The sequence below is a fragment of the Mustela putorius genome, unplaced genomic scaffold (assembly GCF_011764305.1).
Source record: "Mustela putorius furo isolate JIRA1106 unplaced genomic scaffold, ASM1176430v1.1 tig00000905_pilon_pilon_pilon, whole genome shotgun sequence".
Lineage (NCBI taxonomy): Eukaryota > Metazoa > Chordata > Mammalia > Carnivora > Mustelidae > Mustela > Mustela putorius.
This window is the reverse complement of record NW_025421511.1, coordinates 232,058-251,278: the sequence shown is the minus strand read 5'-3', so window position 1 is coordinate 251,278 and position 19,221 is coordinate 232,058. Positions and strand designations below refer to the sequence as shown.

Here is a 19,221-nt window from a genome sequence, read left to right as displayed (position 1 = left end):
TGTCCTTTTGAACAGAGTAGACTACAGTCAAAAATGCTGTTGACTGATAGATCAGCTCTGTCCGCTGTTCCATCTTGTGCAAACAATGCAATGTTCCTATGTCACGAGTGTCTTCTCTAGAAAAAGATTGATGGGCCAGGTCCATGATCTAAGTGTTTGTCAAAGTTTCATTTATTTTACTTTTTTGACGTGGAGATTTTTGTCTTTCAAAATTGAGCAGTGCTAACACATAACAGAAGGTAAATAAGTATTTGTTGAAACGAAATTTTACCAAGAAGGGCTGTATGGAAATCAGATGAAAGCAAGCTGCTCCTGTTACAATGTGTGGATACGTTACAATGGGCTGGTTAGAAGGCTAAAGGAGCCCCACCCAGAGTCCACCTGCTCTGGACCAGTCTCTCCCTACGGTTGGCCTGAGGGAGTTTCACTGAATCACTGGGTTTTAACAAAACACAGTTTTAAATTCTGGATCTAGATGATAATATTGGTGTGTATGTGGGGGGATCAGTTTTAACATTTTCTGACACAAATTTACTAAGACAAACCCTTCATACATTCAATGTCATTAAATTGCTGTGCCCATCATTGAAGGACAAGAGAAATAATTTCGAAAGCATTAAAAAATTAAAATTGCTAGTCGGATTATTTCATGACTAATTTTGAAATATGGCAACAAGTTCCCCAACTGTGTGAGCTGCATAACGGCTGTGCTCGTCATCAGATCGGTAGGACGTGGACCGATTTATCACATGCAGGGGAATGAACAGGGACATGCAAGTAGGGAAGAAGCAGACATCCCAGCTGTTATGTGACCAGAATTCCCATGATGCAGTTCAAAGACCTTGATCGCCTAAGAGCAAAGACACTGTCTAGATGTAATGAGGTAACTTTGCTAAATAAGGGAAATCACTTTATAGCATGTTCTTCTCTACCCAATCACTGTTTTAATGATGTTAGTAAATGTCTGTACTGATCATAATTCAGACCTGGGGGGGGTCTCCTTTTCTACGCCCATGCCCCTCGATAAATTGACTGTGACTGTACATCCAGGATTCTTACTGGGGACGTATAATCTGGAAGGCAAATAAATGTCATGCAGGCAGTAGATTCATATTAAGGGCAAACAGAAAAAATTAGTATGGGATGTAAAAGGTTGCATGACATCTGAAAAGTGCCCTCTTGTCCACATCATGGAGAAAAATTAAATTAGAATAAATCTTGATAACTATGTTGTAAACGGTGCTAAGGTTCAAAGGGAGGCTTTAATCCCAGTCATCATTTACACCTATTATTAAGTGTGTCCCATACAATATGGGGACTATACTAAAAAAGTGCTTGTTTATCTGCAATTGGAACTTCACTAGGTGGCCTGTATTTTAGCTGACAACCGTGTCTGAGAGACCAGTCACTTCTCTTCCAACTTTCACTTTTCAGATCAGCGGAACAGGAGGAAGACACGGAGAGGGGGAGGGACTGAAGTCAGAGCCATGTTTTCTAAACAGCTGTTCCCTCATGACCTCCAACAGCCTTCCCTTCCTGTGCATATGTGGGCTATGAATCCGGGACCAAAACCTCTCCAGGGGGAAGAGAGGGAGAAGAGCTGCCCATATTCCCTGTCATCTTCTCACCAAGAACTTCATCCTCACCAAAGAGGATAATAGTGTCCACCATACAGAATCCTGCATCTGTGAGTAAGACTACAGCCTTCTTAGCAATCACTCATGTCCCTGCCTGCAACTCATTCAACCCCCCTGTGTCACTTATAGAAAGGATAATAATAGTGTCCACCAAACAGAACCATTGTAAGCATCAAACAAGTCAACATGGATAGACAAGGAGAATTGTGTCGGTGTATCACAAGCCCACAGTGAGCCCTAAACAAAAGTAACCAAAGAGGGCTATTGGTTGGCTTAATGTTCTTGGATTCCATTATTATAAAATGCTAAGTTTTTCTGCCTTATTTTGGAAGTCAGTGAAGTACATACTTCTTGGGTGATCTTCACACTAGACTTCACAAATTGCATAGCTTGTCGTGGGAGAATAAGAGTAGATACAAGCATCATAACAAGCCTGGACAAGTGCAAAGGAGTTGGGACACAGACATCACAATTTCATATTGCTGATACCAGGAAATCCAACCTGATAGTCTGTTCAAACACACACGTGCACAGATTCATGCTGTGGGACTAACCTCCAATCATTCTTCAATTCCTACGTATTTAAATTTAAAAAAGGATGTCTTAAAGGTGAAAACTCTGATACATTTCTCAATTATCCATTTCTCATCAAGTCATGATGGTTCCAAGGTCACCGGCAATATTTCAGAGGCAGTCACTGAGGTCAAACAGCACAAGGCCTTGCTTTAGTTAGTTAGAGGTCCACCTACCAAACTGACGAAGGTCCAAGCAGAGATTCGCTCCCTCCACTAAGGTGGTGTTTCGGCAAATGGTCCACAGATTGAAATACATGTAGACGGGCAGAGAGGTGAAAGCTGTGACCCCCAGCCAGGCCAGCATGAAAAGGTACGTCAGCATAATGAACTGCAACAGAGAAAAAGTTGAGAGAGAAAACATGTCATTCACCAGACAGGAAGTATTTTGCGACTAAATCACAAAATCCAATTTGAAGTGTTAAGTGTCCTCGTGCCCAGCACATGATCATGACACTGCAGGAAGTACAGTGGGAAGCTGGGAGGTGCTGATTAACATAGGTTACTCCAGCAGGAAGAACCTGCCTGAAGCCCTCGGCGTGGCAGAGATGCCCGGCAACAAAGGAAGAAAGAACTCATCTGCATCGTAATGTCTGTTTCACTCACGTATTTGTCTCAAAAATCTCACCTCACTTCTTCTTCTTCTTCTTTTTTTTAGACTTTAGAAAACAGTAACTGGTCTATTTACAGGGGATTCTGCAAAGTTCAAACTTTGTCGATAAATTTCTGTTACAACTAAATGAGCGCCATTCATACCATAAACATGGAAGCTACGCAGTCAGGGTTACATTTAATATTGTAAGTGTGGTAATTCTCCAGTCAGCTTAGTATTAACGATAAAAGTGTGCACTTCTCCTTTTCAGTGATTTCTGTAAACTTTTAACTCTGAAGTCTTCTTTCAAGAAGACTGATTTTATTTTTGCTATAGAAACATAGTTAAATGTGATTTAAAGGTTGAAAATAAAGGGTTTTTTTTTTGCTTGTTTCAGAAATAATTTTAGTATTTATAAAATGAAGTAAAAGGCTGTTTATGTGCCCAGATACAAATGAATAAAAGACTTCGTTTCAGCATCGGTTGAGTGGATTTTTAGCTCAAGCATGACTTAGATGCTGAAAAAAAAGACAGATGCATGCATTGGTAGATGGATGAAGAGCTGGTAAGACACAGATATATTCATGTCGCTTCGCATTCCTTATCAACGGTTTAATCCATGTCATCTACATATAAAATTGTCTCCATAAATACACACCTTGAATGGCCCAAGCTAACACTTGCATTAACAACTGTATTTCAGAGGTAACTGAAAAAGAACAGGTGTAGCCACAATGCTCTGAGGTTTAAGTGCAGGCTTGAATGCCCCCGTTGATACTAGTTGATTATATTTCTCGATGCAAGTTATGTGTCACTGGATTCATTAGCATATTTCCCACGATATAGGAATAATTTATTATATGAAGTGCCCACGCAGGTAAACACCAACCAGAACAATGACAGGCAGAGAGCCTCACGGGAGTTACCCCACTGTACCATGGCATTTTTTAATTTAATGTAATTTTTAATTTAAATTCAATTTAATTAATATGGAATGTATTACAAGTTACAGAGGTAGAATTAGTGATTCATCAGTGTGTACAACACCCAGCGCTCATTGCAACACGTGCCTTCCTAATGCCCATCATTAGGCATTACCTAGTACCCATGCCTGCACCTGCCTCCCTCCAGCAGCCCTCAGTTTGTTTCCTAGAGTGAAGAGTCTCGTATGGTTTGTCGCCTTCTCTGTTTTCATCTTATTTTTCCTTCCCTTACCCTATGTCACTTGGCATTAATGAATCATACTCATATATCACAGACCAAAATCAAGATAATCCCTGAAGAGTAGCTAAAGAAGAAAATCACTTCTGTGGGAATTGTTCTGCTACAATATCTGGTTCTTATCATTTGAATCCTGCATCTGTGAGTGAGACTATAGCCTTCTTGGCCATCACTCATGTCCCTGCCTGCAGGATTAGCAAGTCATCTTCCAGCAAAACACAGAAAACATGAAAGAAGAAAAAAGCCAGGAGAGAGTTTTTGGAACTACATTCTTGCCCACTCTTCAACGGTTGATTCATACGTTGATTTATTCTTTCAATCCACAAATACTAGGTTAGTCACCACCGTGCATTCATTCGTGCTCCATGCCTGGTGCTGCACGGGTGGGGAACTCAGTTTTCGGACTGCAAGGAACTCCCCGCTTGGTGGGCCTCATACTCCTACAGCAAGACACCCTCCTAGGTCACTCACGTAGCGGTACACTGTCTCACCTTCAGCCTCATTGTTCGTGATTATATTTGTACACATCCCCCAAAGGGACACAATTTTACTACCCTTTATCCCAACCCAACTACTCTTAACTGTATCTGCAAATTAAAATTGGAAGCTGGAAAGAGCTGAGTTCTGTTGGCATATGCTTTTCTGCGGGTACCCGACAATGATCTGAATTTGCATCCTGAGAGAGAGCCACTCCAAATTTTATAACTCCTCCTTCCCTCTTTATCTTTGTGCATAGCGTATTTTGAGTTTGTGCACATTACAGTATGACTTGTTTGAAAAGTGGCATCTTCTGAAATATTTCCTATTGATTGTGCTTATTTATATAATCAGACTCAGACCATGGGATGACCAGCACATGTGAACATAAGTATAAGGGTGAAATTGTATTTATTTATTTATTTGAGAGAGAGAGAGCACACACCTGAGCTAGTGGGCAGAGGGGCCGGGGAGGAGGGAGAGAGAATCTGAAGCAGACTCTATGGTCAGCATAGAGCCCAACGTGGGGTTCGATCCCACGACTACAAGATCATGACCTGAGCTGAAACCAATAGCTGGATGCTTAACTGACTGAGCCACCCTGGTGCCCCTGCAGTTGCATTTTTAATCCTTTGAATTAGCTATTAGTTTATTAGCTCATACAGCAGTAGGATTCTTTTTGAAAGTGTCTGAATCGTAGTCTTTGTACACCAAAAGCTGAGTTTCTACAGACACCTAGTTCCCTTCTGGGCTTCAAAGGTAACTTCTAGAAGAAGACTTTTGAAGAGAAACAGGAGTATATTCAGGCTTAATTTGAACACCTCAAGTCACATTTTCAAAATGATAATACAGAATAAAATAAATACATGGAACGAAACTAAACCTCTTACTCAACTCAATTAAACTAAATCTCTTATTCAACTCAATTAATTCCTTTGGTGATGCGTTACAGAGAGACTTTATGGTTTCAGTGAAATCTCCAACATGTGAAACTCATTAATTCTCACACTTTGGAAAGATGGCAAACTTTGTCAATGTGATGTTAGAGCTTGTGCATCTTTATTAAAGTTGTGTTGTGATTAATATAGAAAATTACCGGGAGTAAGGGTAGTAGGGAATTTATACAATGAAGAAGAAAATGGCCAAGATAAAGCCAATGAGACCTGAGATCAAGCCTGTCTCCTATAATCTGGCAAGTGTCATAGGATTTCAGATACACAGAATATAATTAAACACACACTTTTTAATAACACTGCTTCATCTCCTCCCAAATCTGACTTCCTGTTAGTCTCTACTCTTCAGTACTACTGGTTGGAGAGTCTGGAGAGCCAGCATCGGTCCAGGCAATGTCCTTAAACTGAGATCTGGCAGACATATTTACAAATTTTTGTCCAAGATGAAACAAAGCCTGGTCTAAATATATAGGAAAATAAAACCTGTTAAATATTAACTTCTTTAAAAAAAATATTAACTTCTTTAAGTCACCGCAGGACCTGGAGGAAATGTCTTTTCTTTTTTTTTTAAAGATTTTATTTATTTATTTGACAGAGAAAGACATAGTAAGAGAGGGAACACAAGCAGGGGGAGTGGGAGAGGGAGAAGCAGGCCTCCCACTGAGCAGGGAGCCCGATGCGGGGCTCAATCCCAGGACCCTGGGATCATGACCTGAGCCAAAGGCAGACGTCCAACAACTGAGCCATCCAGGTTCCCCCAAGGAAATGTCCTTTAATGGCCATTTACTCTTTTAATAGAATTATCAAAGTTTATATCACTTTTAGAATTTTTTTTGTCTTGCTCAACAAATACTTAATGAGGGCCCAAGATGTGGAAAGGTATGTCTAAGGATTTCAGTCAGAGAAAGCAAGAAACACATCCCCCTTGTTTTCCTCATTAGAGGAAATACAAATATTCCGTGTGGAAATCTAGACAGTATCTGGTCTTAAAACACACTTGACTGCCAACGGTAAACATTCTGTGTGACTCGACCAGAGAGAAAGGGAAGTATTTCCTGGGTACATCTTTATTCTTCTCTTTTCTGGAATTGGAATGAAGCAAATCAACAGAGGAAGCTCGCTGGGCAGTATGGCTGCTGGCTCGGAAATCCTCTGTTGTCATGGCCCAACGCACCCATCCTGGGGGAGAGCGGTCTGCGAAACCTCCAGGCATCGATCTGCATGCTCCCTGTACCAGCGCCCACTCGCTTCTCACACTGCTCATCTGTAGGAGCTGATGAAAGTCATTTTCCATTCTTGGCCATTTCGCAGCCTTCGCCTCTATTCTGTAAGTGGGCAGAGACTGACCACTTTATCAAGCACCAACATGCCACTCACAGTGTCCCTAACCTAAATGTCACATTTATTTAGCAATAAAGGGGGATTTATAGCGCATTGATGAAAGGCCCAGGCTTTGGAGCTGGATGGAGTCTGGCTGCTCGTTATGCTGCTGTGTCTGCCTTTGTAAAATGAGAATACCTGCTAAATTGCTCTTACGTGATTTAGTGAGGCTGGAAGGAAGTAGCACATAAAAGTCATTTAGCAGAGAATCGGGCTAGTAAGAAGCACAGACAAAATATTAGCTATTTTTATGCAAGACAGCAGTATTGCGATTACCGCCACGTCTATAAAAATATATGCTTCGGCTGAATGATAGGACTGTACAGAATAAGGGAATTAGATTTCATTTCACGTGTGGAGAAAGTAAAAAGAAGTTCTTGAGTCTGGGAAAGTTATTCAAGGCAGGCTCCCACTTGAGAGGAGAAAGGCTCTAGAAAGTTTGGAAACCACCCCAAAACTGAAGAAATCTTGTTAATGGAACTCCTTGGAGGGAAAAAAAAAAAAAAGCCCTCTTTATTAACATTTTCATTATTTGCAATTGTAGATCCAAGGCTAATTTATAGTCTCGAGAACAACGAACATGATATGGCAGCTTGAAGCACACTGCTTTGGACAGCTGAAAGCCACTCGGAAGTCCCTGGGAGGGCAATCAGCATGCCTTCGGCTACATCCTCTCTATCTTGGTTTTCTTTCTGTCTCAGGGGATTTCTCAAAAGCTTCTTTTGAAGGTGCTGTTCACTGTAGAATGGGACCTATAATTCAATAGGTTTAGATTCAAAGTAGACTGAACACTTTGGACTCTGACTGCTGCTACTTTATGGGGCGATGGAAGGCGCGACCTTGGAAACCACTGCAGGGACTCACACTTGCTTTTCTCGGCAAGCTGCAGTGTCCGAGCCAATTAATAGAGCTCAGGGCTAACAGAGGAACTCTTTGCTGTGAGAAAGTATTTTCATGATTACTAATTCATATGTTTTGTTCTAAGAAAGGAACAAAAGACCTTACTTTTGAATTTTGAGCGCAAACCTGTTACATTTCAGGGAATAGAAGTTCGTGGTCACGAAAGTATCCAAATTAAACAAGCTAAAAATACAATTCTCTCTTCCTTTGTAATGTCTTATCTTGGGATCTGATGATTACTCAAATTGAAGAATTATTCCAAATGATCAAGTGTAGGGGCGCCTGGGTGGCTCAATCGGTTAAGCATCTGCCTTTGGCTCAGATCATGATCTTGGGGTCCTGGGAGCGGCCCTGAGCTAGGCTTCCTGCTCAGCAGAGAGTCTGCTTCTTCTCTCTCTGACCCTCTTCCCTGCCTGTGCTCTCTCTCTCTGTCTCAAATATATAAAAAAAAAAAAAATAAAAGATCAAGCATAATCCTAGGTAGCATAAAAAGGTATGTAATAAAATAGTTTGTAATTATCATGTTTATATCTAGCTTTTCATTGCTAGTACTGTGACAGATACATATTCTGTCATCTGAGCATTCATAATAAATAATAAATATGTAATCATAATTATTATAAATAATATATAATAATAGTAATTAATAATAATAATTACTTTTCTTTTTAACTGAGGAATAATGGACAGATAACAGTACATTAGTTTCAGGTATATGACCTAGTGATTCAATTTTTTTTTTTTTTTTTTTTTTTTTTTTAGTGATTCGATATTTACCTACAGTGTGAAATGATAGCCACAATCAGTAAGTCTGGGTAACATCTGTCACCCTAACATGTCACAACATTTTTTTCTTGCGATGAGGACTTTTAAGACCTACTCTCTTAGCAACTTTAAAATATGCAATCCCATGTCATAAGCTATAGTCACCAGGCAGACAGAAATAGCTCAGAGCCCAGATGCACCATGACGAAACAGCGGACCAGTAGACATTAGTCGGGAGCACAACCTCTGAGAGTGTTTTTCAACCCTGGCCACACAGGGGGAGCATCTGGCAGCTGTGAGAGAGACAGTGATACTCAGGTCTGCCCATGCAGACTGCATCTACAACTATGTATTTTTAAATGCTTATTTATGTATTTAAGAGACAAAGAAAGGGAGAGAAAGCGAGTGGCGGGAGGGGCAGAGGGAGAGAAGCTTCCAGCAGACTCCCTGCTGAGCACAGAGCCTGATGTGGGGCTTGATCCCACGACCCAGGAGATCACTATGTGAGCTGAAATCAAGAGCTGGATGCTTAAGCAGCTGAGCCACCCAAGTGCCCCCGAGTCTACTTCTAGTTTAAAAAAACCCTGCAGGCAATTCTAACGGGCATCCAGCGTGAAGAACCACTGTGCTCCTGCAATCAGTAAAGCTCTCGGGGGTACACAGGGTGTCAGGACTTCGCTGACCGTCATCTTTAGGCTCTTCAGGGGACCGCATCTGAAGTAAGAAAAGGTGAAGTCGGATGATCTGCCAGAAATTTAGGCCAGTGTCAGCCAAACGCATGGAGGGGCGAGGTGTTGGATATGAACCAAATTTCTAAACCAGGGCTTCTCAAATTCAGCACCATTGAAAGCGGGGGCCGGCAAATTCCTCGTTATGGGCCTGTCCTGTGCATGACTGCAGGCCACCAAATGCCGGTGACGCAACCACTGCTTCTCAACACGCTCAGTGAGGAAAACAGCCCCTGGTTGAGAACGACAATTCTAACACAAAACGATACTGAGTCGAAGAAAAGCAGATCAATACCTGGACATGCTATCACCACACAGGCAAAACGGAGCAGCACTAACAATACTGAACTCAGAAGGCTCCAGAAAGCACGCCCTGTAAAGTTTGCTGCAGAAAAAACTTATGTCACTTATTATGCAAACTAGCTTGCAAATATGCAGCCATCATCATCTTCTTTGTCACCATGATGGCCCCAAACTACCTAGGCACAAGCAGTGATCAGAAAATTGTTCTGAAAATGACTGGCTACGTGTACAGCAGCTGCATTCATCATTGCCAAAACCTAAAAGCAATGCAGATGTCCTTGAGTCGGTGAATGGATAAACAGACTGTGGTCCATCCGGACAATGGACCATCACTCGGTACCAAAGGGAAATGAACCATCAGGTCATGCAAGATGTACAGAGAGCCTTAAAACTGCATATTACTAAGTGAAAAAAGCCACTCAGATAAGGCTACCTACTGTATGACGTTCTGGAAAAGGTAAATCTATTGAGACAGGAAAAAGATCAGTGGTTGCTGGGAGTTGGGGGGAGGGGGGATGAATAGGTGGAGTGCAGAGGGTTTTCAGTGAGACTAATCTGTGGGCGCTATAGTGGAGTATACATTCGTCCAGACCCACAGAATGTGCAACACCAAGAGTGAACTGATGTCAGTTGTGATCTTCAGGTTCATTGGTTGTGGCAAATGGGTCACTCTGGGATCTTCATAGTGGTGCCTAGGTGGGAACCAGGGGGATACAGGAAATCTCTGCGCTTCCCACTCAATTTTGATGTGAACCTAAAACTTCTCTAAACACCAACGTCTATTTTAAAATATGCTAACAGTAATGTTTTCTTCTTTAATACCTTTCATGGGTCTCATTCATTGAACAAATCAAATGGAAACCCTTCAGAACTTAATCTACAATCTATTAGGATTTTGCACCTGCCGGATATAACACCTTGGTAACTGCAGTATCCTAAACATTTCGTTCTAATTTTCAGCCTCCAGGTTGCCCACAGAACTTCCTTCTATCCTTCCAAACCCAAATTAAGAGCCACTTTTACTGATCAGTTCATTAGTAATTAAAATTTCCCATGTGTCAAGGATGTGCACTGTACAAGGCCTCAGGTACATACTGGTCAACAACATACTGTGTTTCTCTGTGCAAACACAGTAAGTGTCCCGTTCATCATTATGTTTCGCATGTGTACAAGTTGCCTGATTATTCTAACTAGACTGGAAACTCCCCAGAGGCAGGGGCATGTTCTGTAGCTTCTCCCATTAGCAGCGCCCAGCACGGCACCTCAGTCTATGTAAGAAAATTCATGTGAAGTCTTACCTCATAATGTGAGTTTATTTGGACACAGGGTTTTTACAGGAGGTAAGAAAACTTAAAAATTATGGCCCTAATCCAATACAACAGGAGTCCTGGAGACAGGGAAGGCTGAGCTCAGACAAGCATTGAGGGAGGACACCATGAGAAGATGAGGGCAATTTTGGGGGTGAGGCTTCTAGAAGCCTGGGACGCCAGAGATGGCAACAACACACCATGGCTAGAGGAACAGATTCTCCTGTGTGGCTTCAGAAGGGACCAACCCTCCCAACACCCTGACCTGGAACTTCTGGCTTCCAGAAATGTGAGACAATAAATTTCCACTGCTGAAGCCATTCGTTGTGGTACCTCTAATACGGCAAGCCCTCGGAAACGAATACCCATATTTTCTAAAGTTTTTCTTGTTTTATTTGAGTCTAGAGCTGGTAGATTTATGAAAAACAAATGTAGGAATTTCTACAGAGACTAGTACATTTAAGAATTCTATTACTTCAAAACTGTTGGACTTAAAAATCTAAAGTGTCGGGGCACCTGGGTGGCTCAGTGGGTTAAGCCTCTGCCTTTGGCTCAGATCATGATCTCAGGGTCTTGGGTCAAGCCCCACATCGGGTTCTCTGCTCAGCAGGGAGCCTGCTTCCCCCTCTCTCTCTCTGCCTGCCTCTCTGCCTACTTGTGATCTCTCTCTCTCTCTCTCTCTGTCAGATAAATAAATAAAATCTTTTTTAAAAAAAGCACAGGCAGATTCTGAGATCCATGTTGGTATCATAATGGTTATTAGGAAATTCTGGGAAATGAGAACACTTAGTGATGACACAATACATACTTCCACATTTCAAAATGTGAGACATGAATGCCTCCCCAGCTGCAACTGAATAAATATATTTTTTAGCTTAATATTTAATGGAGATGAAATTCAAAGAAAATAACTATTTCTATGGGGCACCTGGGTGCCTCACTGGGTTAAAGCCTCTGCCTTCAGCTCAGGTCATGATCCCAGAGTTCTGGGATCAAGCCCCGCATCAGGCTCTCTGCTCACTGGGGAACCTGCTTCCTCCTCTCTCTCTCTGCCCGCCTCTCTGCCTACTTGTGATCTCTGTCTGCCAAATAAATAAATACAATCTTTAAAAAAAAGATTAAAGAAAGAAAAGAAATATTTCTATATTCACTAAACTTATTTAGTTCAGATTTAATATATCAAATAACATGTGTTGACTCATACTCAGCCTGGTGCCATTTAATATTTAATTTAAATAAATTTTGCTACTTCAAGTATTTTAATAACTTTTCACATGCTACCCTAAGGTTGATACTGTGCTTTTACATTTTATGTGCCTCACATTCAGGGTTTCGAAGGATTGCATTTAAAATTTTGAAATGAACTTGAATTGGTCTTGATATTGTGTAAGAGGAAACCCATAATGCAGATCAAGTTGTGCTTTCAAGAGCATTCATTAAGAAAACAGTGTGGAGGGACGCCTGGGTGGCTCAGTTGGTTAAGCAGCTGTTTTCGGCTCGGGTCATGATCCCAGCGTCCTGGGATCGAGTCCCACATCGGGCTCCTTGCTCGGCGGGGAGCCTGCTTCTCCCTCTGCCTCTGCCTGCCATTCTGTCTGCCTGTGCTCGCTCTCCCCCCCCTCTCTCTGATAAATAAATAAAAATATTAAAAAAAAAAAAAAGAAAACAGTGTGGAGATTTCTTAAGAAATTAAAAGTAGAGCTTCCCTATGACCCTGCAATTGCACTACTGGGTGTTTACCCCAAAGATACTGATGTATTGAAAAGAAGGGCCATCTGTACCCCAATGTTCATGGCGACCTCATGGCCAAGTTGCCAAACTGTGGGAAGAGCCGAGATGCCCCTCAATGGATGAATGGATAAGGAAGATGTGGTCCATATACACTATGCAGTATGATGCCTCCATCAGAAAGGATGAATACCCAACTTTTGTAGCAACACGGATGGGAGTCGAAGAGATTATGCTGAGTGAAATAAGTCAAGCAGAGAGAGTCAATCATCATATGGTTTCACTTATTTGTGGAGCATAAGGAATAACACGGAGGACACAGGGAGATGGACAGGAGAAGGGAGTTGGGGGAAATTGGAGGTGGAGATGAGCCATGAGAGACTGTGGATTCTAAGAAACAATCTGAGGGTTTTGGAGGGGAGGGAGAGGGGGGTTGGGTGAGCCTGGTGGTGGGTATTATGGAGGGCACGTATTGCATGGAGCACTGGGTGTGGTGCATTAACAATGAAAGCTGGAACACCGAAAGAAATAAAATAAAATAAAATAAAATGGAAAAAAAAAAGAGTATTGATTAGTATCCTCTCTTCAGTGATAAAATACTGCTTTAACATTAAGAGCATTTGTGCTGATGTAGACTTCATTAGTAACTATTTTACTTCTTAGAAAACGTAGAGGAACAGGGCTAGAATAACAAGTTTCTTTTACTACTAATTCTGGAAGCTTTTCACTTCATACACTTGTTGCAAAAAAAGCAAACCAAACTAAACAAACATCCACAAGTATTCCATCCTTTAATACTATCCAGTATTCTAAGAAATGCTTTGATGTGGCATCAACAGGACATTTTTAACGTGAAGGAAGATCGATAATGCAGGCTAACAGGTGACTCAGAGAACACAGAGTGGACTGCGAGGTGTAACCGACCTACCAATGAAAAGAAAGCAGCAGACGGGATGTAGAGAACAGGGAAGATGCGTAGGTCGAGAGGGCGACTGGGCTGCCCTCCCTGTTCCCTGTGACCGCAAGCCCAGCGGGTCCAGCGAGGTGGGTGTGCTGTGCGGAGAGAGGGTCACAGGTCCCACCACCCTGTGCACCCAGGCAGCGGAGCTGCGCCCCCACTACTCCAGCGGTCTGTGGGGTTCCGCTCATTCCCAGGCGGCAGAGTGGATGCTCAAGGGGTGGGCGGGGTGTCTCAGGGGCCTGACTCCCTCCTGCATGGCCTCTGGAGGACCCCACGCAGCTGCTGCCAGCCTTCTGGTCTGCTGGGCGGGACTGACAAACACTTGTTACTGTTATAGAATGGAGGGGGCTCAGGTTTGCACTTTAAACTTTCTTATTTGAAATATCCTTGGGATGTTTGAAGGGTAAGCAGACAATTACTAACTGTGCAGTAGAGGTCCGTTTTCTTCTGCCATGTTTGACTTCGGCATCCAATCCCACGGCGTTGAGTTTAAAATTCTCAGTGCAGCAGAAGCAACCGCAGTCTTCCTGCACAGGGTTGCTCCCCAAGGGTAAAACGTGCTTGCATAGTTCCTTTTTCTCTACTATTTGAATCGTGTTTTAGAATCATGGACTCTCTAAGCTGGAAGGAGCTTTAGGGATGATCTAGTACCTCATGCTGTAAATGAGTTAACTGAGCCAGAAGAGTTAGGGGCACGCTCAGACACACACATGGTCTTATAATGATACTGCCCCAACCAGAGGGAAAGCCTATGGTTAGTTGAAATCCCTGTACTCTCTTGGCAGAATATAAATGAACCTCAAATCAAGATTTTATTTATTTATATGACAGAGAGCTAGAAAGACAGAGAGAGAGAGAGCACAAGTGGAGGGAGTGGCAGAGGTAGAGGGAGAGAAGCCACACTGCTGAGCAGGGAGCCCAATGCAGGGACCCTGAGATCATGACCTGAGCCGAAGCCAGATGCTCACCCTCTGAGCCACCCAGACACCCCTCACAACTTGCTTTCTTAATAGAGAAATTGCTGAGTTATCACTGACAACTGGCTCACAGAATAGTCATATTTTATTTTTTTGAAATGAATCAAAGACCTTTAACTTACCTTCCTCCAGATCTGTAATTTGATATTACTAGTCCTAAAGACTTAGCTACTACAGTAAGCATCACTCCGGGAAAGAAATGAGTCTTACAAGCAATGATTCCAGAGACAACTCCAGGTTCCCATAACACTGGGCCAAGTATTTTCAGATGATTATCACCTCTGACACTAAGCACCATGACAGAACTTGCTAGGAGCTGATAAAACTTAGGTTTTACCAACAAAAGTTTGGTGGGTAATAGCTATTTTCAAACTTTCCTGTAAGACTGAAATAAACAATTTCATTCCTTATTAGAGACCTCTCACTTAATATGAAAGGTAAGTAGACGTTCCTATAGAACACTGAGAAAGGAAGGGAAACCTGTCAGTCAGTGATGGGAGTTTTAACTTTTCTTTATAGGAAAATCATTCTGCATAAAAATGCAAAAGTACTTTCAACTGTATGACCCTTAATTTTTAAACTGCTTTTGTGCTTAACAGCTACACATGCATTGTCTGCACTGCATTAGCTCTAGAATAGGACTGGCAGTTTGATTTACCATTAACTATCATGTCAGTAAGGATTTAAAAGATAATTTAATATAACATTATAATTTTTACCTTATGTCATATTAAACAGAAATTACATAGTACAGTTCTCTCAAGTTTACAGTAAAATGCAAAGGCATATATTTAAGGAGAAGAGACACATATATTGTCCCTAATTGCTGATTGATTTTTTTCTGTTATTCTAAATATTGTATGGGAACCCCAAAGCCATTTGGGGGAAAAAAAGTCACAAATTAATCTCCTTTGTTTTGATGACTCTAAAACAAAAACCAGTTATGTTGCATATGATTTGAGAATTTGCAGCTCAATTTTCACACGGAATAATCTTAATTTAGAAAATAACATTTTTAAGATTTTAGATCGCCGTCACAAGAGGGAATGTTACTGTGATAAAAAAAAAACAAACCAGAAACTTTCGTTCTTGGCAGATGAATACAAACACCTGTGTGCTATTGACACAAACCCACATTCAACCCTGAACACCGACAAATAACATACCCAGGCGCTCACGCATCTGCCGCAAGTGGTGATTTTGAAATCCCCATAGAGATCTTTGATGGCACCGGTGGTGAAGAAACCTTCCACCATTAGCAGAATGCCGTACACAAAGAAGGCAGCTGCGATGCCGTAGATCACGTACTTGAAGATGTCAATCCTGGGGAAGAGGAGACAAAAGGATTTATTTCCATAACTCTTCCCGCCTGATTGGCGGCAATTGATTCTCACGTGCCCAGGGCTCCTTCAGAATGACAGCTACGGAATATTTATGTCCATAAGGGAGGCTGGGTTTAAAAACATTTTTGCTCGATGGGCCTAATGTTTGTATATATGTTTGGTTCTGCATCTTCTAGCATTTGCTGACAGCGCTTTTCAGCTTCGTTTTCCCGTCTTCCCGTCCCGCCTCCCCTTCCCGGTTCATGTGAAGGCTGGCCTGGGTAAGCACGGAGTCACACTGCTAAAGGAGTCTGCTGAAATCCAGCTGAGAAATAGGATGATCACCAGGTAACTTCTCCAATTCTGACAAAGTGTGAAATAAAAGATTTATGTATCTACTAGCGAGTTTTGATAACAAAAGGGGAAGAAAACTTCATGGTTAATGATGAATCCATTTTCAATAAAATGACCACCTCATAGTTTTCTTCTTAGAGCCCACTGTAATTATGTTTTACTCCGTACTTACTGTAAACAACTGCTAATATTTTCTGCTGATAATGATGTTAATAATGAAAATATTATGTTTTAAAGAAAAGTTGTAATTTTGAAAAATAGAGCCTTTTAGGCAGAACTACGAATGGATTCAGAATTCAGATCTGGAATTGGGCCTGAGCCCAGTTTGGGCATAATACCATGGAGGAATGGGAAGGTATGCTTTCCTTTCTCACAATTCAGTGCCCACGTATTTAAAGGTGTGTGTGTGGGGTGGGGGGAGATACATGTATCATGTATAAATTGCAGATGGATGTTTCTGTTATTTTAGCTATTAACCCCAAGGCCCTTTGGAATGAAAAACTGTAAAATAACCATCTTCCTACTTCTAGAAAGCAAGCTACCTGTGTAGCCATGGTATGTGGAGAGGCATATATGTTAGCTCACATTCTGTCTTCACAGTCTTGACATCCCTTAGTAAGAAAACTGCTCTGTATTTCTTATTGTCAAGTTTATTTTCTTCTCTTTCCTCTCATTAATAGAGTTTGAATGGAGTAGATAGGGTACAGGCAAATGACGGAGAGGTCCTGCTGACTGGTGACAAGGGGACAAATGAGACATTAGAAAGCTTGATCACGCTGATGGAGACTTAGAAACTCTTGATGCTATGACAATATTTTAAAAGACTACAGGGATGAGCATACATGAATCTGCTGCATATAAAAAGATTAAGAAGAGGGGCGCCGGGTGGCTCAGTGGGTTAAAGCCTCTGCCTTCAGCTCGGGTCATGATCCCAGGGTTCTGGGATCAAGCCCCGCATCGGGCTCTCTGCTCAGCGGGGAGCCTGCTTCCCCCTCTCTCTGTCTCTGCCGGCCTCTCTGCCCGCTTGTGATCTGCCTGTCAAATAAATAAATTTAAAAAAAGAAAGAATAAGAAGAGGCTGTTAACATTCACTGTACCAGGGCAATTGTTTAGTGACCGATTCTCACCGTCTGAAAATCCAAATACTGCACAACTTTACTTGTCAAGGGCAATGAGGTAGATGATGTGAACATGTAAGCTTATCAGGCATGTGAAAGAATCTGAGGATTTCAACTTACAGGTGGGAATTGAAGAATTTGGCTCAATGGGCTTCTCCATAAAACTTTTAGGTTAACATGACGTGTTTTCAAATGTATTTAAATTTTTATTTAGAAATAGTTTCTTCTATAAAAGGAGTCACAGAAAATAAACAGTAGGAAGAAAAACCATACATCCTTTATCTATTTTATAATATCTTACCTTATTTACTTCATTGTTTTCTTGTGTTTCTCCCTGTCTCTGGAGAACTACATCTGAACATAGAGAAATTCTCCACAGTATCGTTTTTGACTTTAGGGAATCTAACATCGATATAATCCTTGTGCCAAATCTACTACTGCAGTCCAGTTTTACCAACTGGGTCGACCCAGTGATGAACTTTATGGCATCTTGTCTCCCCATGTGGGATTCAGTCTGGGGGTAAGTACTGCCTTTACTGGCCACCTGTCTTTACTTTCTTTAAACCACATGCACAGCCTCTGTCTTTATGAAATTGACCCTGTTGGGGGGTATAATCCCGCTCTCTCCTTATTAGGTAGAATGCTCTTCATTTTGAGTTTGTCTGATGTTTCCTCGTGATTAGATTCAGATGACTCATTCATGGCTAGAATATAATAAAGGTGATTTTCTGTGCATCTGCCCCTCAGTGGTGATGCTGATTTGGATCATCTCGCCCAGATGATGTCTCATTTCTGTACTGTGCAAGTGCTACTGTTTCCCTTGGAACTAACAAGTGATCTGTGAAGAGACCCTTATGGACCAAGCAAACAGCCTGTTCTTCATTAAAACTTCCTGCCAGTGTGAGCAGTCCTTGATGGGTCTTGACTAATCTGATCTTCCTACCACATTAACAAAAGGCTCATTATCTAACTGCAGGACTCATTCACGTTTACCAGTTGGCACTAGATACTCTGACGTAAGCAAGAGCCCTCCCTTTCCCCCTTTTCATTATTTTTTTGTTTATTTGTCCATCCACAATATGGACTAAAGAGGTCTGCTTTTTTCTCTGAAAGTGAATAAGCCACTATTCTACTTAATTATTTTGGTGCTCAAATTGTTCTAGCCTTGGCCAGTGGGCATTTCCAAAGCGGTTCCCATGTCCTTGAGATACGTGCCCATCATTTTTTGAAACGTATTCCTTACTTTCTCACAGAGCAAGAGGACCGAGCCTCCCTCTGTTCATACCTCCCTCAACCCCCAAATTAGGCATCTCTTTGCCAAGACTTGGTTCCTTTTTTTAATGTGTGTGTGTGTGTATATATATATTTATTTTTAATTCAAATTCAATTAATTAACATATAAAGTATTATTTGTTTCAAGGGTACAGGTCTGTGATTCATCAGTCTTATATAATACCCAGTGCTTATTGTAACACATAACCCTCCCCAGTGTCCATCCCTCGGCCACCCTATCCCCCCGCACTCCCCTCCCCTCTAGCAACCCTCAGTTTCTTTACTATGATTAAAAGTCTCTTATGGTTTGTCTCCCTCTCTGGTTTCATCTTGCTTCATTTTTTTCCCTGCCCTTCCCCAATGATTCTCTGTTTTGTTTCTTAAATTCCACATATGGTGAGATCATATGATAATTATCTTTCTCTGATTGACTTGTGTTGCTTAGCGTAATACCCTCTAGTTCTATCCAAGTCATTGCAAATGGCAAGATTTCATTTTTTGATGGCTGTGTAATATTCCATTGTATAAATGTGCCAAATTTTCTTTACCTATTCATCTGTTGATGGACATCTGAAGCTTGGGTTCTTTTAATGAGTGGTCGTATTGGAGACCAAGACAGGGATACTCATTGCTGCTGTGTTATCTTTGCCTCTC

General features: G+C 41.6%; 1 protein-coding gene across 1 annotated transcript in view; it reads right to left on the bottom strand.

The window, feature by feature from the left end:
• GPM6A (glycoprotein M6A) overlaps positions 1-19,221 on the bottom strand; it is a 151,817-nt gene that overhangs the window by 10,796 nt on the left and 121,800 nt on the right. Inside the window, exons 3-4 of the mRNA XM_004775558.3 lie at positions 15,668-15,824; positions 2,387-2,540 (exon numbers count right to left, since the gene is read on the bottom strand). Of these exons, the coding sequence (XP_004775615.1) occupies positions 2,387-2,540; positions 15,668-15,824 (311 nt within the window). The remainder of the gene's footprint in view (positions 1-2,386; positions 2,541-15,667; positions 15,825-19,221) is intronic.